At 39.2% G+C, this 20,590-nt stretch overlaps 2 protein-coding genes across 9 annotated transcripts in view; one reads left to right on the top strand and one right to left on the bottom strand.

Moving 5' to 3' along the window:
- MYO9A (myosin IXA) overlaps positions 1-661 on the bottom strand; it is a 239,522-nt gene extending 238,861 nt beyond the window's left edge. For all 8 annotated transcript variants that reach the window (XM_061157939.1, XM_061157937.1, XM_061157942.1 and 5 more), the window contains exon 1: positions 289-661. The gene's annotated coding sequence lies outside the window, so the exon portion shown is untranslated. The remainder of the gene's footprint in view (positions 1-288) is intronic.
- A 261-nt stretch (positions 662-922) lies between these two features.
- On the top strand, positions 923-18,282 carry SENP8 (SUMO peptidase family member, NEDD8 specific). The gene is made up of 2 exons (XM_061157946.1): positions 923-1,076; positions 16,836-18,282. The coding sequence occupies exon 2, from the start codon at positions 16,872-16,874 to the stop codon at positions 17,508-17,510; it is 639 nt and encodes a 212-aa protein (XP_061013929.1). The 5' UTR covers positions 923-1,076; positions 16,836-16,871; the 3' UTR covers positions 17,511-18,282.
- Positions 18,283-20,590: the final 2,308 nt, after the last annotated feature.

The following is a 20,590-nucleotide window of genomic DNA, read 5'->3' as shown; positions in this document are numbered from 1 at the left end:
CCGAAGGGGGTTCCAATAGGGTGTACTGGCGTGGGGTGGGGGAGGCATGATAGAACCCCAGGAGAGGTTGGAGGGCCAGGAGGGTGTCTGGCCAATATAAGATACCATGGGTGGGTCTACCGGGGACCCTAGGCAGCGATCGGGCGTCTGGGAGGCTGCGGGGCAGACCCGCTCGCGGGGCGTCTCCGCTGGGGCGGGGCGGAGCGGCCCCGCAGGAGCCAAAGAGAGAGACTGAGACGTGGGCCGGGCCGGGCGGCAGGGCCGCTGGGCGGCTTGGGCGGGTCTTACCTCGGGCTCCGCCGCGGTGGCCACCGCAGCCCCCTCCTCTTCGGCGGAAGCCGCCTCCCAGCCTCGGCCCCAGGGTCAGGCCGGAGGAGACAGCAGAGGCCGAGACCACCGAGGGTCGGACGGTTCCGGGAAGGTGGGCCCAGTTGCTTTAGGGTCCGGGCGAGCGGCCGCCGCGCATCCCCCGCCCTGTCAGAGAGACTCCGCCCGGCCTGGGCAGGCACATCCCCCGCCGCACCCGCCCAGCACGCGTTGCACCGCCGCCTCAACCGGTGTCGCCGCCTCTGCTGGTGCCAGAGGGTGCCTCCGCAGCCGCGTCTCAGCGTCCTGGCTGGACTCTCAGCAGGCACAGCCAACCGCCGCCGCGTCCCAGTCAGCTCCGGCCCGCGCGCCCCCGACCCCGCGCACGCGGCCCCGCCCCGCGCGACTCCTAGGCTGCAGTCGAGCAGGCGCGCGCGCACTTACCTCCCACGCCCCCTACCGCCTGCGGGATCCTGCCCGGCCCCGCCCCCGCACGTGACACCGCCCGCGAGTACAACGTGCGCTTGCGCGGACACGCCCCATTTCAATTGCCTCAGGCGGACACGCCCCGTCTTATTGGCCTCAGGCGGCCCCGCCCAAACTTTTCTTCCTCACTTTACGGCAGAGCTGGGAACCTCTGCCTTAGACGACTAGAGAGGAATGTCGCAATGTTGGGGGTAGAAAAACTCTGGATTTGCGACTAAAGCGCTGCTTTTCCGGCCAGTACAGAGCTGCTTGGAGGCTGGTAGGGTTGGTGAGGCCCGAAGCAGGTAAGACGCCTGCTCCCTACTTTGGTTTGTTGGTCTGTGGGTCCGGGCAGGGGACCGCTTTGCGGTCCACGGAGATCTAGTGTATCTGTGCCCCATTTCCAATGCTGGCAAGAATTCTCAGCGACACTCCTGTTAGCCCCCTCTCCTGGTTTCCACACACACATGCCCTGTATTTCCCCGCCCCCGACCTCCGTTTCCTAGTTCTACTTTTCATTCATCCCTCAGACTTTTCACTGAATAGTTTCTGTGCGTTGGACTCCAGAAAGTCAGAAGCAAGTGAAATAGTTTCAGCTTTCTGAAGCGTTCTGTCAGAGACGAGATAATTCGCAGTGATAGTAAAGTAAAATTAAAATAAGGAGAAAAAACTTACAGGATACTCTTGAGCATGATTGTGTAGAAAGACATAAAGAACCCCTTCCAAGGTGACCTTTGAGTCACTCTTAATTTTTGTTAAAAGGCTAGTGAGCAGTAGGTGGTCAAAGAAATAGAAGAGATAGAAGCAGAGAGTACAAAAGCGTGTGCTAGTACTGGCCGAAAGAGTAAAAAGTTAATCAAAGGATATAGGTGGTGAAAACCATGCGAGTGTAGGCTACCCTTTAAAAAACATTGTTGTAAAGTGGTTAGGGGCAAGCGTATGGGCCACAAGAATGTGTTCAAGATGGGAGACTCTTAGGCATAAAAGTACCATGGAACCGAGAAGACGATTTATTGGTGCGAGTAGTTAACTTACAAAACCAAGAATACTCGTGGCTTTCAATCTTGTATGCACATTAGAGTCACCTGGGAAGCTTTTTAAATATAAAACCAATATAGTTGCTCCACCTGAGGCCAGTTAAACCCAGGTATCGGGTTTTTTTTTTAAACTTCTGAGATGACTAATGCTGTGGGTTAAAAACCACTCAACTAGAACAAAGGAAAGCAATGAGAAGTAGGGGAGGGCAGACGGTTGATAAAAGTGGCCCTGTAACATTAAGATGGGAGTCATTTGATGAGATAGAGTTGGAGATGGAATGGGAGCTTGGTCAGAGTAATGAAGTTTCGAATAATAGCTCTGGAAAATGGGAGGAGGAGTCACTCCTGCCTTTCCCTTTGGCACAATTCCAGCCTTCGGTCTTAATCAGGTCCACCTGAGTTACTGCTCTCTTTCCTTTTCCCTTCCATCCAGGGTTTATCAGCTGGGGATCCAGTCTTCCAGCTCCAGGCCATCCTCATTTCTTTCCCCCAAAAGATCAAAGTTAGGCTAATTTATGAGATTCAAGAGCAAACTTCAGACCCCTAGAGATTAGTACAATACACAGCGCCTTGCCAGTTTAGAATTTGTCTTTTATAATCCATTTCATCAATCATTTAAGTAAGGAATGAGAAAGATTTAAGATTCAGCCCTATTAGGACCTCATAGTATTAGGAAAAACAAACCTTTAAAAGAATTCTTTTGGCAGGAGAGAAAGTCTGTGTAAGGCAAAGCACAAGCCATTGAATGGCTAGTGTGTTTTAACTAGGGTTAATTCGAAAACTTATAAGCCACCAGATAAGAGTGAGTCACCATTGTCTGGTGTGATTAGAATTTAGTATGAAAAGTAGGGGTGGAACTCGAGCTGAAGATGAAAAAGTGGGTGTGAACAGATAATGAAGAGCGTTGAATTCCATGCTAAAGTGTTTAAGTTATATTCTACAAGCAATTAATATGTATAAATAATAAAGATGTATAAAATACATAGAAACAAATGAAGTTATTTTTATTGAAAATTGTAAAAATATAAAAACATGTGTGATGTAGTTACATATGCGATTCCTTATACATTAAATAACATCAGGCAGCAGCTCTGTCTGTTGTTCAGTCGCTCAGTCATGTCTCACTCTTTGCGACCCCATGGACAGCAGCACGCAAGGCCTCCCTGTCCATCACCAACTCCCAGAGCTTACGCAGACTCATGTCCATTGATGTGGTGATGCCATCCAACCATCTCATCCTCTGTCGTCCCCTTCTCCTGCTTTCAATCTTTCCCAGCATCAGGGTCTTTTCTAATGAGTCAGCTCTTCCCATCAGGTGTCCAAAATATTGGAGCTTCAGCATCAGTCCTTCCAGTGAATATTCAGGATTGATTTTCCTTTAGGATGGACTGGTTGGATCTCCTTGCAGTCCAAGGGACTCTCAGGAGTCTTCTCCAACACCACAGTTCAAAAGCATCAATTCCTCTGCGCTCAGCCGCGTTTATGGTAGCAGGTCTAATTATGTAACTTCAAAGTAGTGATGAGTATAAATTTTATTTTGAGACACCTGTAACAACTTTAATATGATTTGGAAGTGTATTCCTATTGGTGACAAAGACACCAGTAATATTACTGAGGATTATTGCCTACACTTATTGAAGATGTTAAATTTCAGCTAGAGATTATTGAAAAGATGGGATTTTTTTCCCCTAATCCAAGTTCATGGAACCATTAATTCTAGCCACCTTCTGGTCCAAGGATCCTAGATTTATAAATAGCTCATTGTAATGGTTTTAAACAAGATCACAACAGATCAAGTAAGTGTTTTGGAAAAGTACTTGAGCAGTGTTCACTTCTCAGCCTTTCTGTTGGAATCAGCGTGGGGAACTGGTGATCTCTCTATTGCTATAATTTAGTTGCAGTAACTGCTACTAATCTACTGTTGCCTAATAATTTGAGAACTAAGCTTGTGGCTGTCTATATAAGATAAGTACAAGGAAGTAAATTGGGAAAGATAGGTTAGGGCTATTTTTGTTGAAATTATTTAATGCCATGCTGTAGCTTGTACTTAATTTTGGTAGACAATGGAGAAATGTTAAAAACTTGGAGCAGGATAATGAAAATTATTTGAAAATAATTTTGTTTGATAATTTGAGTTCTATTTGAAAAATAATTAGCAGTAATGTACAGGTTACATTCTATCAAAAGAGAAGATAGGAATGAAGAGGCTAGACCAGCAATTAATTAAATTTTTTGAAAAACTAAATTTTATCATAAAGCAATCTCTAAAGAGTCTACTAAGTTCCTTTATTTCCCCAATGTGACCAACCTAAAGAAAAAGATTGGACTAAATTACATGCCTTTCAACAAAGAAGTGCACACTTGTGTAGAGATCTGTTAGCGTTTTTCCAGGTCAAGAGGCTAGCCCTTTCTTTTGTATTATAATGATAATGTTAGAATGTCTAATAAGCAGTGACTTTACCATGTATCTAGGTTCCTAGATGTTGCCAAGGCCTTTTTTTGGTTATATTTCCATCTACACCTGTGAGTCCTACAGTTCTGACTTTTTAAAGTCAAGAGTTGTCTCCTTGCCAATTCCTTAAACCTTCTTTGCTGGGTAAATGCATTAGTAAACAAAAAGGAAGTCCTCAAGGCCTAGGGAACCCATCTTTTGGAAACTGACCATTGCCAGACTATACAGAACTTACTGCTCACATCCTAGCTACTCCCCAAATGATGTGCCTTTTTAATCATATTATTAAAAACATTAAATTTGAGGCCCAGGTATTACTAAACCAAGTAAGTAATGTAAAGTTAGTTTTCTGAACCAGATTCTACTTTCTTCAGCATGACTAGTTTATATTCACTTGTATGCCTACCTATTGGTATGGTTCAAGTTTCCTTTCCTTAGGGAATGGGGAAACAGGTCTATTTTAAAGCAGAGAGAATTCTTGAAATTTCTGAGGGATTTTCATTACTTACAGAAAATCTCTGAAAGTTCCTTTCTCTGGCTTCCAATTAGATGACTACACCTTTGAACATTCATCCATTATAAAAGCACTAGAACACAGTTGTGATACTGAAACAATTGTCCTGATTACAGTTATTATTTTTGAGCATCTATATTGTAGATTTAAAAAATCTTAGGCCTGCCTTCCCTCATGGCCAAAAAATTAAGTAAATACTGTCTAAGAGTAGTATGATAGGTTAACTTCCTTCTGTGGATTTCTGGCTATAATTTTCCCATTACTATTTATTGTAGCAACTTGGCACTTTACATTAACAGCTAAAATATATAGATGCTGGAAATGTTTAGTCCTATTTAATAATATGTAATTCAGACCTCATCAGGTAACTCAGCAAGTATTTGTGTTAATTAACATGTAAAGATAAGTTCTGTATGTCACAATTGGGTCCCATCAGACCTGGTTTTCCTATCAGCACAGTAAAACAAATTTATTATTTTATTTGTTCATTAAATATTTATTGAGCACCTGCTATTTGCCAAGCACATTTTTGAGACTTATTAAAGAGGAGTTTGTAATAACAATTTACCTTTTAACTATGGAAAAAAATAATTTACCAGACTTTGAAATCTACAAGACAAATAAGAATTTTAAAATGATGCCTTTTTCATTCTCTTTTAAACCAGATGTTTGCATATAGCTACTCTGGGTACAGTGATCATTTATGAAACCAGGCAGATTATAACTTTAGCTTGACTACATCTTATCACCTAAGGTATAATATTAGCTATATACTAAATAAAATTCTGTCTACTCCTTTGTAAAATATATCTTACTCAAACCTCTCATTAAAAGTATCCTCCCAAAAAAAATAAGTAAAAGTGTCCTCCCTATCCTCTATATTTACAGTCCCAGTCATTTCAAATTTTGCAATTAAGTCATTTCTCAGAAAATTTAAACAAAATCACTTGTAGAAAAGGCTGGTATTTACAACAAGTATATAGGAAAGGGGAAAAAAAATTGTGACACAATTATAGATGGAACCTTTGAAGTGGAATGGTAGACTAAGAATAAAGTTTTTTTCTGATCCGTGACCCCTTAACCATGCCTAATAAGTAACAGAACCATAAATAGAGAGCCTCAGTGCTGGAAGAAATCCTAAAAGGTTACTTAGTCTATCTCCCTGGCTCAAGGGAGGGCCAAATGGAATTTATGGCTGATGAGTTACCAGGCATCATCATACCAAATGGTTTTTCTGCTTTGAGAGCTGAATTCCTCTGTTGATAAAAGATTCATGTGAGAGGTATATTGTTCAAATTTATAAATAATTTGGGGCTTCCCATGTGGCACTAGTGGTAAAGAACCTACCTGCCAGTGCAGGAAATGTAAGATACCTGGGGGTGTTCAGTCCCTGGGTTGGGAAGATCCCCTGGAGGAAGGCACGGCAACCAGCTCCAGTATTCTTGCCTGGAGAATCCCGTGGACAGAGGAGCCTGGCAGGCTATGGTCCACGGGGTCGCAGAGTCGGACCCCAACTGAAGCGACTTAGCACACACACATAAATAATTTATAAAATTGAGAAATCTTATGTTTTTAACAATCTTGTGTTTTCAGGCACTGAAGATAGCAGGCATGAGTGAAAACTAATCTCTGTCTTCAAGAGAGATATAAAATCTTGATGATAATTTTTACATGCCACTTGATACAAATCTCTGGATGGGTTAGGCTAGCATTAAAAGGAAATGTTTAATTAGGGGAAATTGAAACCAAAAAATAAGGCTTCAACTTCCTTCCTGAAAATTTTTCTGCTTATGCTGACATGAAAAGCACATTTGGTCTTGAATGTGATTCATTTTGTGAAATTACAAATGCAATCATACATGAAAAGTTGGTTGTAATCCAATTTTAATGAACATCAGATTATATTTAAATATTTGTGTTTTAAACTTTGTGCAAGAGAGATTAGACTTACTGTTTTTTTCCTAGAGGACATAAGTGAGACCAGCAAGTCAAAGAAACATATATTTTGCGAGTGTGTGTGTGTTAGTCTCTTAGTCGTGTGGACTGTAACCTGCCAGGCTCCTCTGTCCATGAAATTCTCCAGGCAAGAATACTGGAGTGAGTTGCCATTCACTTCCCCAGGAGATCTTCCTGACCCAGGGATCAAACCCAGGTCTCCCGCATTGCAGGCAAGTTCTTTACCATCTGAGCCACCAAGGAAGCCCCAGATAGATTTTAGGTGACTGTAAAAGTGAGAGGTGCTCCATTTCTTTCTTGAATAAATGAAAGTAACTGTATTTCCTGGCTATATACTCATTAGAAAAAGGGGGGGGGGGGGGCGGGGAATAAAGCAATATCAAAAGTTAGAAGAAAAAAGTTAAAAAGTATTAAAATCCTATTAAAACTCTATGACTATAGATAGCTATCATTCTTGACTAATTTTGTACAAATTTTTATATAACCTTTCTTTTCATAGCATATTATGAGCGTCTTTCTGTCAATAAATTTATTTTTTAATGGCTGAAAAGTATTCCATTAAATGGAAACCCTGATATTTTACCAGTCCTCTTTTAAACTTTGGGATTATTTCCAGTTTTTCTTTTACAAATATTACTGTGGTAAACATCCTTGTTAAATTTTTGCATGTATCCTAAAGTTTCACTTAAGATGAATTTCTGAAAGTGTAATACCTACATATAGACATTTCCAAAATATTAAAATATAATGGCAAATTATCCTTCAAAAAACTCACATTCGTTTACACTCCTGTTTACAGTGAGACTGCATTTTCCTGTAGTTACTCAGCAATGCCGGTTATTATCAGTTTTCCCATCTTTGCTAATTTAACAGGTAAACAATGAAATCTTAATTCAACATACATTTTCTTGATTACTAGTAAGATGTTGGGTATCTTTTCATGTGTGTATTGGCCAGCTGTATAAAGTGTTTTTAAGCTCTATTTTCTTTTAATATTTTTGTTTCACTTTTTAGCATTTAAATTTCACTCGATCTGAAATAGAATTCAATATGAGGTCTGAAGTAGGGATCTAGCTTCATTTTTTTTTTTTTAATCAAATGATTAACAAGTTGTCCCAGTGTCATTTATTAAATTTCCCAGTTAGCATATCCCAAACAGCACTGCACAGTTAATGAGGTGTTAATAGATAACTATACCAAAACAGAAAACAAAAAGTGTTTCATTGGTCAAAGGAGCTGGAAAAGAATCAGACCGAGAGAAGTTAAGTTTCTGTATTGCAGAACCTCTCCTAGCCTCTAATATGCTTGTGTGCATCGTGAGTCAACAATAAGGAGTTTGGGGATGTAGCATTTCCCTAACTTACTTAACCATGTAATCTTTTTCTTTCCTGAAATGCCTATAAAATTCTATGAAACTGTGCTGTCCAAAATAGTAGCCATGGGACTTCCCAAGTAGTCCAGTGGTTAAGATTCCGTGCTTCCAGGGGGCTCAATCCCTGGTTGGAGAACTAAGATCCCATATGCCAGGAGGTGTAGCTGAAAAGAACAAAATAGTAACCACTGCCCACATGTAGCTATTTGAGTTAAATAAAACCAGTCCTTCAGTCTCTCTAGCCCTTTACAAGTGCTCAATAGCTAGTGTGGCTAGTGGCTACTATATTGGATATTGCAGATGAAGAGCATTTCCGTTGTTACTGAAAGTCCTCCTGGACTGCACTGCTATGAGACATAGTGATCATTGAAAACATGGAATAATCCCTAAATTTCTCCCACTGATTTGTAACATCTTCATCATCATATTTAAAATTTCTAACTGCATGGATTTGTTTTTTTTACAGTTGTATTGACTTAGCTATTTCTGCTCTAATATTACACAGCTAGTTGTAAGTCAAACTCCTGCATGTTTTTCCCTGAGAGTAGAAATGAAAAATTCCTTCATGGGGTAGGAAGTTAGACTAAAAGGAATTAAAATCCTTTATACGTCTAAGGGGCTTCCCTGGTGGCTCAGGTGGTAAGGAATCTGCCTGCAGTGCAGGAGACCTGGGTTTGATCCCTGGGTTGGGAAGATTCCCTGGAGAAGGGAGCAGTTACCCACTCCAGTATTCTGGCCTGGAAAATTCCATGGACTGTTCCATGGGGTTGCAAAGAGTCGGACACAACTGAGCAACTTTCACTTACACTTCTAAGACTCATTAAAGGTAAAAGTGTCTTTGCAGAACATGATTTATATCAGGTGAGTATCCATACTCCATTATTCATTTGTTCTACAATTATTATTTATTGAGTATCTGCCCAACAAGTTTTGTTGTAGGTCCAGGGGACCGGAATGGTAAAGCAAGTTTAGGCAGAGAAGGTCCTTTATTCTCTTAGGATCGTGGAGCTTATGTTTTTGGCCTCGGGAAGAGGGGGAAAATATTAATGAAGAAACAGTGAAAAAACTGTCAGATAACCACAAGTGCTGTCTATTTCAGTTCCTCGAGGAATTGAAATGAGAGGACAAGAGAGTGGTGGCCTCTTGTTTTGGCTGAACATGGGAGAGCTCAGTGAATAAGTGGCATTTAAACTGAAATTACCCAGCACATCGTGCCAGCCACCAGAAGGTTCAGGTACAGCTGAACCCAGCCCTCAGGAGGAAGAAAAAGACAGGGGGTGTTTGAGGAAAGTTGGTGTGGCTGGAGCTTAGTGGGCAAGGGGGACGAGTAATGGAAATGAGATTGGAGAGGTACCTAGGGCTATGTAATCATTGGGGGATTGGGGGGTGGAAGGTGGGAGGAGGGGTTTTAAGCAGCTAGGGTGGGAAGTTCACATTTTTTCCTGAGTGTGATAGTGTACTGCCAGAGGACAGGACAGATGTGAGCTCACTTAAATGTTTAAACAATTACTCTTGAGAGCTGTATGGTGAGTTTACTGGAGGGGTCAATAGTAGAAATAAGGAGACGTGTTAGGCTATATCAAGATAAGAAATAATGATGGACTTGACTAAGGTGGTGGTAGTAAAGATGGAAAGTGTTGGACAGATCCAGAACATTTTGGCTGTAGAATCAGCAGGACTTATCGATTGGTTTACTAGGGAATCTGGTTCCTAAGAATTAGTCATTTATGTTACAGGCCTACCAAGTAAGAATGTATTAGTCAATCATGTCTGATTCTTTGTGACCCCCGGGCTATACCTCTGTCCATGGGATTCTCCAGGCAAGAATAGTAGAGTGGGTTGCCATTTCCTTCTCCAGGGTATCTTCCTGACCCAGGGATTGAACCCAGGTCTCTTGCATTGCAGGCAGATTCTTTACTATCTGCCTGCAGTGCAGGAGACCCTGGAGACGTGGGTTCAATCCCTGGGTCGGGAAGATCCCTGGAGAAGGAAATGGCAACCCACTCCAGTATTCTTATCTGGAGAATCCCACAGACAGAGGTGCCTGGGTTTACAAAGAATCAGACATGACTGAAGCCACTGACCTCCACCACCACCCCTAGCTATCAAGTATGGAGACTGACTGAACTGTTCCACTGAAGTGTCCAAGCCAGCAGAGTCGGGTGAATGAAGCAGAGGTGATTGCTTTCCTCTGGTGCAAAAGTGCTCTGCCAATCTCTTACTTTAAAAATCTGTGCTGATGTTGCATTTTATGCTGTATGTTATATCCATGTTTATGTTAGTAATTAAGGTATTGTGTAAGTCACTGATTAAAATATTTTTAGTATTTAAGATATTAAAAAATATTTAAATTGCTTAGCTCATTTCTCCCAGTGCTAGTGAAATTGAAGCTCTTGGAAGATGCATTGGAGTTAGCCTGTGTTTGATTTAGGGGGGGGTGGGAGGGGTGTTGAATCTTGCTAGCAGCTAGCCATGTGTGTATAGGAGCTCTGACCACATTTGTGAGCAGTTGCAGTTTGATACAATTTAAAACAAAAACTGAAGGAGTGAGGAGGGGGAACAGGAATTGCATTTAGAAACTACTGACTATTAGAATCTTCACTTAAAATGAGTAAACAGCTGCACTTTGCACTTTATAGTGTTTAAAAACATAACTGAATGAAGCTGTTCCTTCTTTTTTTAAGGAACTCTTACTGAATAATTTGGGGGGGAAATGAGTAAAGGTCACAATTCTGGGATAGTAGGTTTTCTTCGGGGCTTTACAGTAAAGATTATCTGGATCACTACTGTTATTTCAACCACAACAGGCATATTATCCTAAAAGTTGCTACATATTTTTAAAATGCTTATTAATTAAAATCTTCATGCATATTTTTGATCTTATAAAATGAATATTTACTCATGCATCTATAAAGTAGACAATTCTTGTATCTACTAATTAAGCATTTTAAGCATTTCCTCATCAAAAATTCCAATTGAATCAGCAGTAATACCTCTAATTAAAGGTTAATCTCTACCTTTAAGATATTTTAACAAATAGCCTCAATGCTTTATTAGACCCCTAAAAGCTCTTTAAATTAATTCAACCTAGGCATTTATGACAGATTACATTATAGTGTTCTAGAACAGAGACTGGCAGTTTTTGTCTAAGAGGCCAAACAGTAAATGTGTTAGACTTCACAGGCTACTCAGCTCTTAAAGCTGAAAAGCAGCCATAAAAGACTTCCTTGGTGGTTCAGTGGTAAGACTCCTCGCTCCCATTGCAGAGGGCCCAGGTTCAGTCCCTGGTGGGGAAAGTAGATCCTACCTGCTTCAAGGAAGAGTTCGCCACCACCTGTAAGACCTGTCACAGCCAAATAAATAAATAAACATTTTTTAAAGTAGCCATAAAGAATATGTGAACAAATGAGCATGATTTTGTTCCAGTAAAACTTTAGAGAGAAAGGTAAGATTTTAAAGATGAGAGCTTAGAATTGTAGAACCCTATAGCTAGAGGTGGTGGTGGTGGTGGTGGTGGTCAGTGACTTCAGTCATGTCTGACTCTTTGTAACCCCAGGCACCTCTGTCCGTGGAATTCTCCAGGCAAGAATACTGGAATGGGTTGCCATTTCCTTCTCCAGGGACTCTTCCTGGCCCAGGGATTGAACTCATGTCTCCAGAGTCTCCTGCATTGCAGGCAGATTCTTTACCACTGAGCCACCAGGGGAGCCCATCGCTAGAGAAGTCATAGAATCACTTGGAAACATCTTAAAAATACAGGTGCCCAGACCCTCCCCCCAGAGATATATCAAGTGTTTAAAATCGTACCTCCCTGGGTAGAAGCACTATTTATCTTATCCAAACCTCACTTTACAGATGAGAAAACTGAGACCCAGGGGTTTTAAATGTCTTCTCCAGAGTCAAACAACCGGTTGATTGCAGATCTTAATCGAATCCCAAGTCTGCTGACTCCCAACCTAGTGTTTTTCCTACCGAACCTGCAGCTTCTTGCCTTACTTATATCAGCAGGAAATCAGAATGGTTCTTGTTGAATTATAATTTTCCCTTTAATTTTTATTTAATTGCCTGGTTTTTATAACAGAAATATTCAAGTAGTATGCACTTTAAGGATTTTAAGATGAATATAAAAAAATAGTCGCTTGTTAAAATTAAATATTTTGGGAAGTGTTCTATACTTTGAATTCAGTATTCACCTAGCTACAGAAGTTGGAAGATATAATACAGTAAACCCCATAACCACAAGGTTTGAGTATGCTGACAACACACTAACAGCATTGCTTCACTCAGGTTGAGAGACCACTTTTCTGTGGTGTTAGCATTCACCTCTGCTTATGTCAAAGGTAAAGTTCAAATGCACAGTCATGCCCTGGGTGGATCTATCTTTTGGCTTTGTATAAAGAGACAAACAGACGCTTTATTTTCAAGAAATCTTTAAGGTCCATTATTACCACCCAAAATATATAGGGAATGGGGAAGGAAACAAGTTTTCCTTGAGAGCTTGCTGTCTACCAGAGAATGTGCTAAGTATTTTCAGTCATGTTTTTAATTCACAAAACAGCTCTGAGAGACAGGTTTTATTATTACCTCATTTTACTTGTGAGGAAGATGAGGCCCAGAAAGAGGATGAGTAGCTTGCCCAGCCAGAGTCACACAGTTAGCAAGTAGAAGTCAGAGTCCAAACTCAAAGCCTCCTGGCTCCAAAACATAGAACTATACTGTATTTTGTTGAGTTTTACACACACAACTATGAGAAAGTCATTGTCTCCCCAGTATTCCTATACCACCCACCAAGACCAAAAACACAGATCTTTCAATTCTAAAGGAATTTACTACTAATCAACAGAAGAAAACACAAAAACTAAAGCAAAAACAGGTATATTACAATATAAAAATTGTAAATGCCTCATTTCCCTTAATTTATATTTCCTGACTCCCTTTAAAAGTGTTTCGTTCATCTGACAAACATTAATTGTACCTCAGATATGCTAAGTACAGTACTCACTATATAGAAAGGAAATATCCCTAGGATGGTTCTAAATGGCTTCTGGTTCTTGTGCTAGGCCTGCTTCCATCTCTTTTTCCCCTTACCCCATTAATGGTGGGATCATTGCCCATCACTCCAACAAAATCCTCCAAACTGTTTCTTAATTCTTCTCTCTCATCTACCCTCCTCTGATCCCTTACTGATTCTGTCTATAATCTTTTCCTCCTCGCCTCTCTCCTACTACCATTTCCCCTGGTTTAGGTCATATCCTCCTCCTACCTTTACTTTCATTAAAAATCTAAATGATCTCTACCTGCAATGTCTCTCCCTACCAATTACTCCTATATACTGTGCCTGAATCATCGGTCTTGCTAAAGCATTGACGTAGCCATTAATGGCTCCCCATTTCCTCCAGTATAAGTTCCAGACTTTACACCTGAAAATCAGTTTATCAGCATCTAACTTGTAATAATCTTCCTCCAACTTTGATCTGCATCCCTGTTCCCACTTCATTCCAGCCATAGTGGACTAAACTTAAGGCGCTTTCCTTGCCTCTGCCTTTTGAGTATAAGCCACCTTAAACATCTTTGTATTTCCTATGACACCTGCATTAGATGTGTGTGTGTTAGTCACTCTGTTGTGTCCAACTCTTTGTTACCCCATGGACTGTAGCCCACCAGGCTCCTCTGTCCATGAAATTCTCCAGGCAAGAGTACTGGAGTGGGTTGCCATTTCCTTCTCCATCTGCATTAGGTACTTGATAGGTATTTATTGAGTAGAAGAGATGTATATATTCATTACGTGTATAATGGACTCATTACGTGTCCATTATAACATAATAGGGTTAAGCTCAGTGAGGGTAGAAACTATGACTTTTATTCTCATTTTGATTTTCTAGCCCCTAGCACAAAGGAAACATTCAATAAACATTTGTTCAGTGTGTTACACTACAGTTATCAGTTGCTGGGATGTAAATTTCCTGATGACCCAGTAGATATCCAGAAATACTACCTTATGTTATATTTTTTAAAATGTTAGTTACCTATGTTTCTTCATTTAATATTGACCCATACCCTATGGTAAAGGTCATGTATTAATATTCTCACTTTACAGAAAAGGAAGCTGGCTGAAAGAAATGAAATAGTTTTTTATGACAACATAGCCAGTGAGTAACAGAATGGAGCCTAAAATTAAAATCTTAAGATGTGAAGTTTAAAAAAAAAAAAGATGTGAAGTTTAGCGTCCATTTTCTTGGCCAAGGTCGTTTGACCAGTTTGGTTTCATTTGCTTTAGAATTGTTATGGCTAACCTGTTGCAGTCATGCTTTATGGAATAGTATTAAGTCCTTGATTGACACATTATCTATATGTTGGATGTTTTCAAAATCAGCCAAACAAACCACAAAAACTATTTTCTAAAGAAAAGCTTGACCCTGCCTGTGGACGCATTCTCCACGGTGAGATGCATGTCTATTCAGACAGACACCCTTCTTGTTGTGAGCTGCTATCCCTGGTTGTATTTGCTCTTAATGGATGGGTCTGATTTCAGCTGGCAGCTTAGAGAGCAGGTCTCCAGGTATTTAGCAAGCTTTGCAGTCTGGCCCTTACCACTCCTAGTAGTCACTGAGAACATCAGGGAGAGAGTCAAGAAGCCTTGCTCAATGCACATGCAGTCATTCCTTCTTCATACTCATATATTCTTAAATCCAGTCGCATCAGCAACCAGCTGAGCACCTAGCCTCTCCACAACCGCTTTTACTAGATTTCTGTTTGCTCTTTTCCCATCAGACTGAATATTAAAGATCATTATTAGAAACAGTAACTGTGAAATTATTTCATCTTTTACAAGAATATTATATACCCCATATATGTTATATATATTAATGTCCCATAATATAAAGATATTATGGGCATTCATTATGATACTCCATGTTTTTTATGAAAATTTCTTGAGAGAAATCTCTCTGACCTTAATACAAAGAATTCTTTTACCTCTCCTGAGCAGTTGCTTTGTTTTTCCCTTATGGACATTGTGAATGTTTAACTTAACACTCTGTAGTTAGCTGCCAAAAGCTAAGAGCCAAATTTGTGGCCCACCCATAACAAATGTGCTCCATGCCTCGTTAATTTTGTTCCTGGCTCCAGTTTAGGCCTCTGCTCAAGTTATTCTTTCTTCTTAAGAAAAATCTTAATTCATGCCATCTTATTATATATAGATATATACACTCATCAACAGCCTTGTATTCATTTTGAAATAGCTCATATTATGATATTCTGTATGCACAGAAAAACCATCTTTGGTGCTTCCTGATTACATCATTACTTTAGCTTTCTTTTCTTCAGGGGTACGTTTTATTTCACTCTGTGGTTTTTTTGCAGGGTTTTGATTATTTGAAAATGACTGTGTCAAAAATTTTATTGTTTTAATACTATAACCAAGTGGTAAAATAACTGATCTAATGGCCAGAATTGATTAAATTGATGTCACTATTCTAGCCCAGTCTTTCATAGCAGTTTTATTTTCTTATGCTTTGCTTTGTACTCTCAACCTGCATGGGGCAATTTATTGCTTTGTGATTTCTAGAAATATTGTTATGTTGCCAAGTGAGTGCATAAGCAGTGAACTCTGAGTTTAAATGTCATATCAATATTACCACACTTATCAGACTTCTTGTCTCTGTCAACACCTTGCTTAAGATGATCATGAGCATATAAATCTTACTGTATGACTTGTCTTGCTCCCACTCTTTAGTCATGGCTTCGTTTGAACAAGGTGTATAGATGGATATTTGTTTCCAAACCTTATTTGCTTTGATTGGTTTGGAGCTCTATCCAAATTGTCTTATCATCTTACTAATGTTATCCAATTAATAACATAAATACTATTTGAAAACATTTTATTTTATACTCTTTTTAATACCTTCAAGTAAAATTATTTGGCCTTTTCTACAACTCTCTGGGGCCTTTTTACAGATAACCAAAACAAGGACAAAAATCAGATGATACCAGCAAATCAGTGGTAGAACTAGGGCTAGACCCAGATCCCCTGATTCCTATGCCACACTTCACACTTTACTGCCAAACGAATATCTAAGTTACATTATAAACACTGTATAGTCTTTATCTTACCCCTTGAGGTTAAAGACGGGAAAGACTGTCATTTATGTTACTAACTGGGAAGAATCAGGAATGAATTTCATTTGTATTTTTCCCATTGTTTTCTGTTCTTGAAATTACAGTTCCTTTTAACTACAACTCTAATCACTATCACTTTCCATCACGCAATGAGGAAGCAATATTTTATCTTATCTCTTGAAAATTAATGTTGAAAAGGAAACTGTTTCCCTTAGTAATTAGTAACATTTTAAATTGGACTCTGAAAATTCTTCTTTAATATAATTTGCCATTCTTATAATGCATATTCATTAAAGGGGCAAATATATGGTTAATAATGTAGAGTTTGATAGAACATTAGTTATAATTTTAACTGATCTCAGCATTTAAAGAGATTTTAAGTCCATGCTTACTGTTTCATATGGAGAATTTCCAAAATTTTCATTCTGGTGGTTAAACTAGAGGTTTTGGGGGTTTTTTGAATGTTTACCCTTAACCATGCTTGGTTGCTAAACACTTTACAATTACATTTAATCTTTACCCCAAACCTTGTAAGAGCAACTGCTATTTATGATCGCCATTTTACAGTCAAGTATCATATTCAACAGTAAATATTGTCTTCTGCCTCTCCTTCAGCTTCTAGAATTTCTGAGCAGCCCTGGTCAGTACAAGATGGACCCAGTAGTCTTGAGTTACATGGACAGTCTACTGCGGCAATCAGACGTCTCACTACTGGATCCTCCAAGCTGGCTCAATGACCATGTTATTGGGTTTGCCTTTGAGTACTTTGCCAACAGTCAATTTCATGACTGCTCTGACCACGTCTGTTTCATCAGCCCCGAAGTTACTCAGTTCATCAAGTGCACTGGCAACCCAGCAGAAATCGCCATGTTCCTTGAACCCTTGGACCTCCCCAATAAGAGAGTTATATTTTTAGCCATCAATGATAATTCCAACCACGCAGCTGGGGGAACCCACTGGAGCTTGTTGGTTTATCTGCAAGATAAAAATGGCTTTTTTCATTATGATTCTTATGGTAGTAGTAACACATTGCATGCAAAACAGGTAGCAGAGAAACTAGAGGCTTTCTTAGGCAGAAAAGGAAACAAACTGGCCTTTGTGGAAGAGAAAGCCCCTGCTCAACAAAACAGCTATGACTGTGGGATGTACGTGATATGTAACACTGAGGCCTTGTGTCAGAACTTCTTTAGACAACAGCCAGAATCACTACTGCAGCTACTCACTCCTACATACATCACAAAGAAGAGAGAAGAATGGAAAGATCTCATTGCCAGACTTGCTAAAAATTAGCTGTTGAAATATATTTGAGTTTTGAAGTCTCTTTCTGCCTGTCCCCATGTATTAGATGGCTGAAGTCTCAGTGCCTGAGGGAAGATGCCTGGGAGAGGAAAGCTTAGAATGCTTACTTTCTCCTGAGAGAGTGTTGTCCTCCACATTATCCTAATGGAAAGTGTCACTTTAACGCTAACTTCAGAGCAATATGTTCTGTGAAGATGTCTTCAAAATATGCACCAAAACTGATTAATTCCCTTTTGGGCTCCCTTATCCACATTGGTTTAGTCCAAAGAAAAAAGATTGATCTGTAAAACAAATTAAGAATATATGATATTTACAAGCAAGAAGAAAATCATAGAGCAACCAAAAACTTAGTGCACAGCCACATATTTCAAGAGATCAACTAGCTGGAAGCAGATCAAGACCTAACCTAATTCAAGATTGAAGTTTTATCAGTTACTCAGTCCTGTGATACCTCTTCCATTCAACAAGCAAAGGCTTTGCCAGCTATAACCTTTGCCAATACTTGATAAAGATGGTGTTAGCCCATAGTCACCCATCTAATTCCTGGAGCACTTTAAGAAAGGGGGAATCTTGAATAACTTTGTTAAAATTAATGTCTGTGGTGGACCTCTTATTTTGCATCTGAAACTTAAAGTTCGTTTATTTTTGAGATACAAAGGAGAAAAAGTGACCTTTCTCAACTCTTTCACTTTATTCAAAATGCAGACAATGTAATTTTTGAAATGTGGAACCAAGAGTAAAATGAAATGCTATTCCTTCTAAATTATGGATGTGTTTTTACAGTTATTTCAAATAACAATTTAAATGATATGTTATATACACATATTCTGTTCTTAATGAGAAGTAGACTGCAATGTATATGAGACTTGAAAGCCAAAGATTAGCTTCAGCTGTGAAACTTATAATTTCAGCTACCTTCCTAGCCTAACCCTGCCCCCAGCCCTCATGGCTCAAAATAACCTCCCCACTCAGTGACCACAGAGGCAATAACCCAGTTCCTTTTAGTCAGGAAGGGAAAACCCAGTAAGTGTAAATAAGTACAGGTCACACGGCAGGCATAAGTTGAAACTAAAAGTCAAAGAGAAAGCTATCAAAAAAGTTTTCATTTCAAGTCAGTATATTTGAAATAATATCTAATGGAAGCTGGAAGCAGGAAAAAAAAATTAGGAACAGGCAATCAGGCATACAGGTGGAATAGGGAGGGAGGAATAGCAAAAGGACCCAATTGTTGAAGCCAGGAGTGTAGACAATGATAAGACAATATTGTTTCAGTAACTGTTGGCTTAATCTAGACTGAAAAGCTCAGATTCTTCTCTGGGAAGACTTGTTGTCTTTCTGGTAATGACAGCGTAAATTATATCTAGATGTCAGATTGTCTTCCTCTTAAAACAGTACCTATGGGAGCAACCTTTCCTGTCTCTGTAAGATTGATCCCAGAAAGAAGTTTTTTGACCTAAACTAGTAGTCTTAAAAATTAAAACCAAAGGTCTCCTTTTCCAGATACATAGCATGATTGAATTGTACCAGAGGTTAGTCTACTGTAAAAGTTTAAATATGTCATTTGTGTTAGCATTAATGACAGGAGAACTTAAGAGTCTACTTGTAATATTTTACTTGATAGCAGCCTGTAAGTTATACACCTGCATGACCATATACCATCGATGTTACATGATACATAATAGGAAAAAGATCTTTTGTTGGTATTGTGTTCCCTTGTTTTAGAGTCAGAAAGATTCAGTGTGCAAAGTTCAGCTTCAAAATATTCAGTAGTTAAGTAGGTTATTCAGAATAGGATTGAGCAGTTACCACACTGAACCATGCTGCTTTCAGATATCCTGTTATTTTTATCTTTAGTTTTTGCTGTATCCATATTGACTATATGGTTTAACAAGTATTCCATTGAAGTGGCAAAGTAGAATTTCTCAGTCATGTGACTATTTACTGATACTAAATTTTTTCTGCCAGCACTTAGAAAAGAAAATGTTTAAAGAAATTTACATCCCATTGTGTGGGAAAGAGCATGAATGTTCTAATCAGTCCAAGCAGTATCAGTTATAAACTTATAGTCTCGGGCAGGTTTGAGATTCAGTAGCCTCATCTGCAAAATGAAATTGTAATTGATTTTACCAATTTGGGTCCTCTCCCTTTTTTTTCTTGATAAGTCTGGCTAAAGATTCATCAATTTTGTTTATCTTTTCAAAGAACCACCTTTTCATTTCATTGATCTTTTCTGTAGTTAAGTCCATCTGATCTAATGTGTTATTTAAGGTTTATGTTTCTTTTTCTGTCTGGATGATCTGTCCATTAATGTAAGTACGGGATTACTGTTGATTTCACCATTTATTTCTGTTAATATTTGCCATATATATTGAGGTGCTCCTCTGTTGGGTGCATATATATTTGCAAGTGTTGTATCTCCTTGGATTGATCCCTTGATCATATGTTGTATCCTTCTTTGTCTCTCGTTAAGTCTTTTATTTTCAAGTCTATTTTGTCTGATAGAAGTATTGCTACTCTGGCTTTCTTTTGAATTCTATTTGTGTGAAATACCCTTTTCCATCCCCTCAGTTTCAGTCTGTATGTGTTTCTAGATCTGTGAGTCTTGTAAGCAGCATATATACAGGTCTTGTTTTTGTATCCATTTGGTCAGTCTGTTTTTTGGTTGGAGCATTTAGTCTGCTTATATTTAAGATAATTATCAGTCTGTATGTCCTTATTGCCATTTTGTTCATTGTTTTGAATTTGTTTTTGTAGGTCATTCCCCTCCCCCTTCTTTTGTTCTTGTCTCTTGTGACTTGGTGACGATCGTTAGTGTTATATTTGGATTCCTTTTTCTTTTTTTGTGTGTATATCTAGTATAGATCTTTGGTTTGCTCTTCCCATGAGGTTTTTGTGTAGCAGTCTGTTACATATGTGATTGTTTTAAGTTGCTGATCTCTTAATTTCAAATGCATTTAAAATACCCTGCATTTGTACTCTTCTCCTCTTATTACTGTTTTTGATATCATACTGTACATCTGATTGTTTTGTTTATCCCTTAAATGCTTATTATGAATATAGATGATTTTATT

This window comes from Dama dama, chromosome 12 (assembly GCF_033118175.1).
Source record: "Dama dama isolate Ldn47 chromosome 12, ASM3311817v1, whole genome shotgun sequence".
Classification (NCBI taxonomy): domain Eukaryota; kingdom Metazoa; phylum Chordata; class Mammalia; order Artiodactyla; family Cervidae; genus Dama; species Dama dama.
Note: the sequence above shows the minus strand (reverse complement) of the source record. Positions and strands in the feature narration are given on the sequence as shown.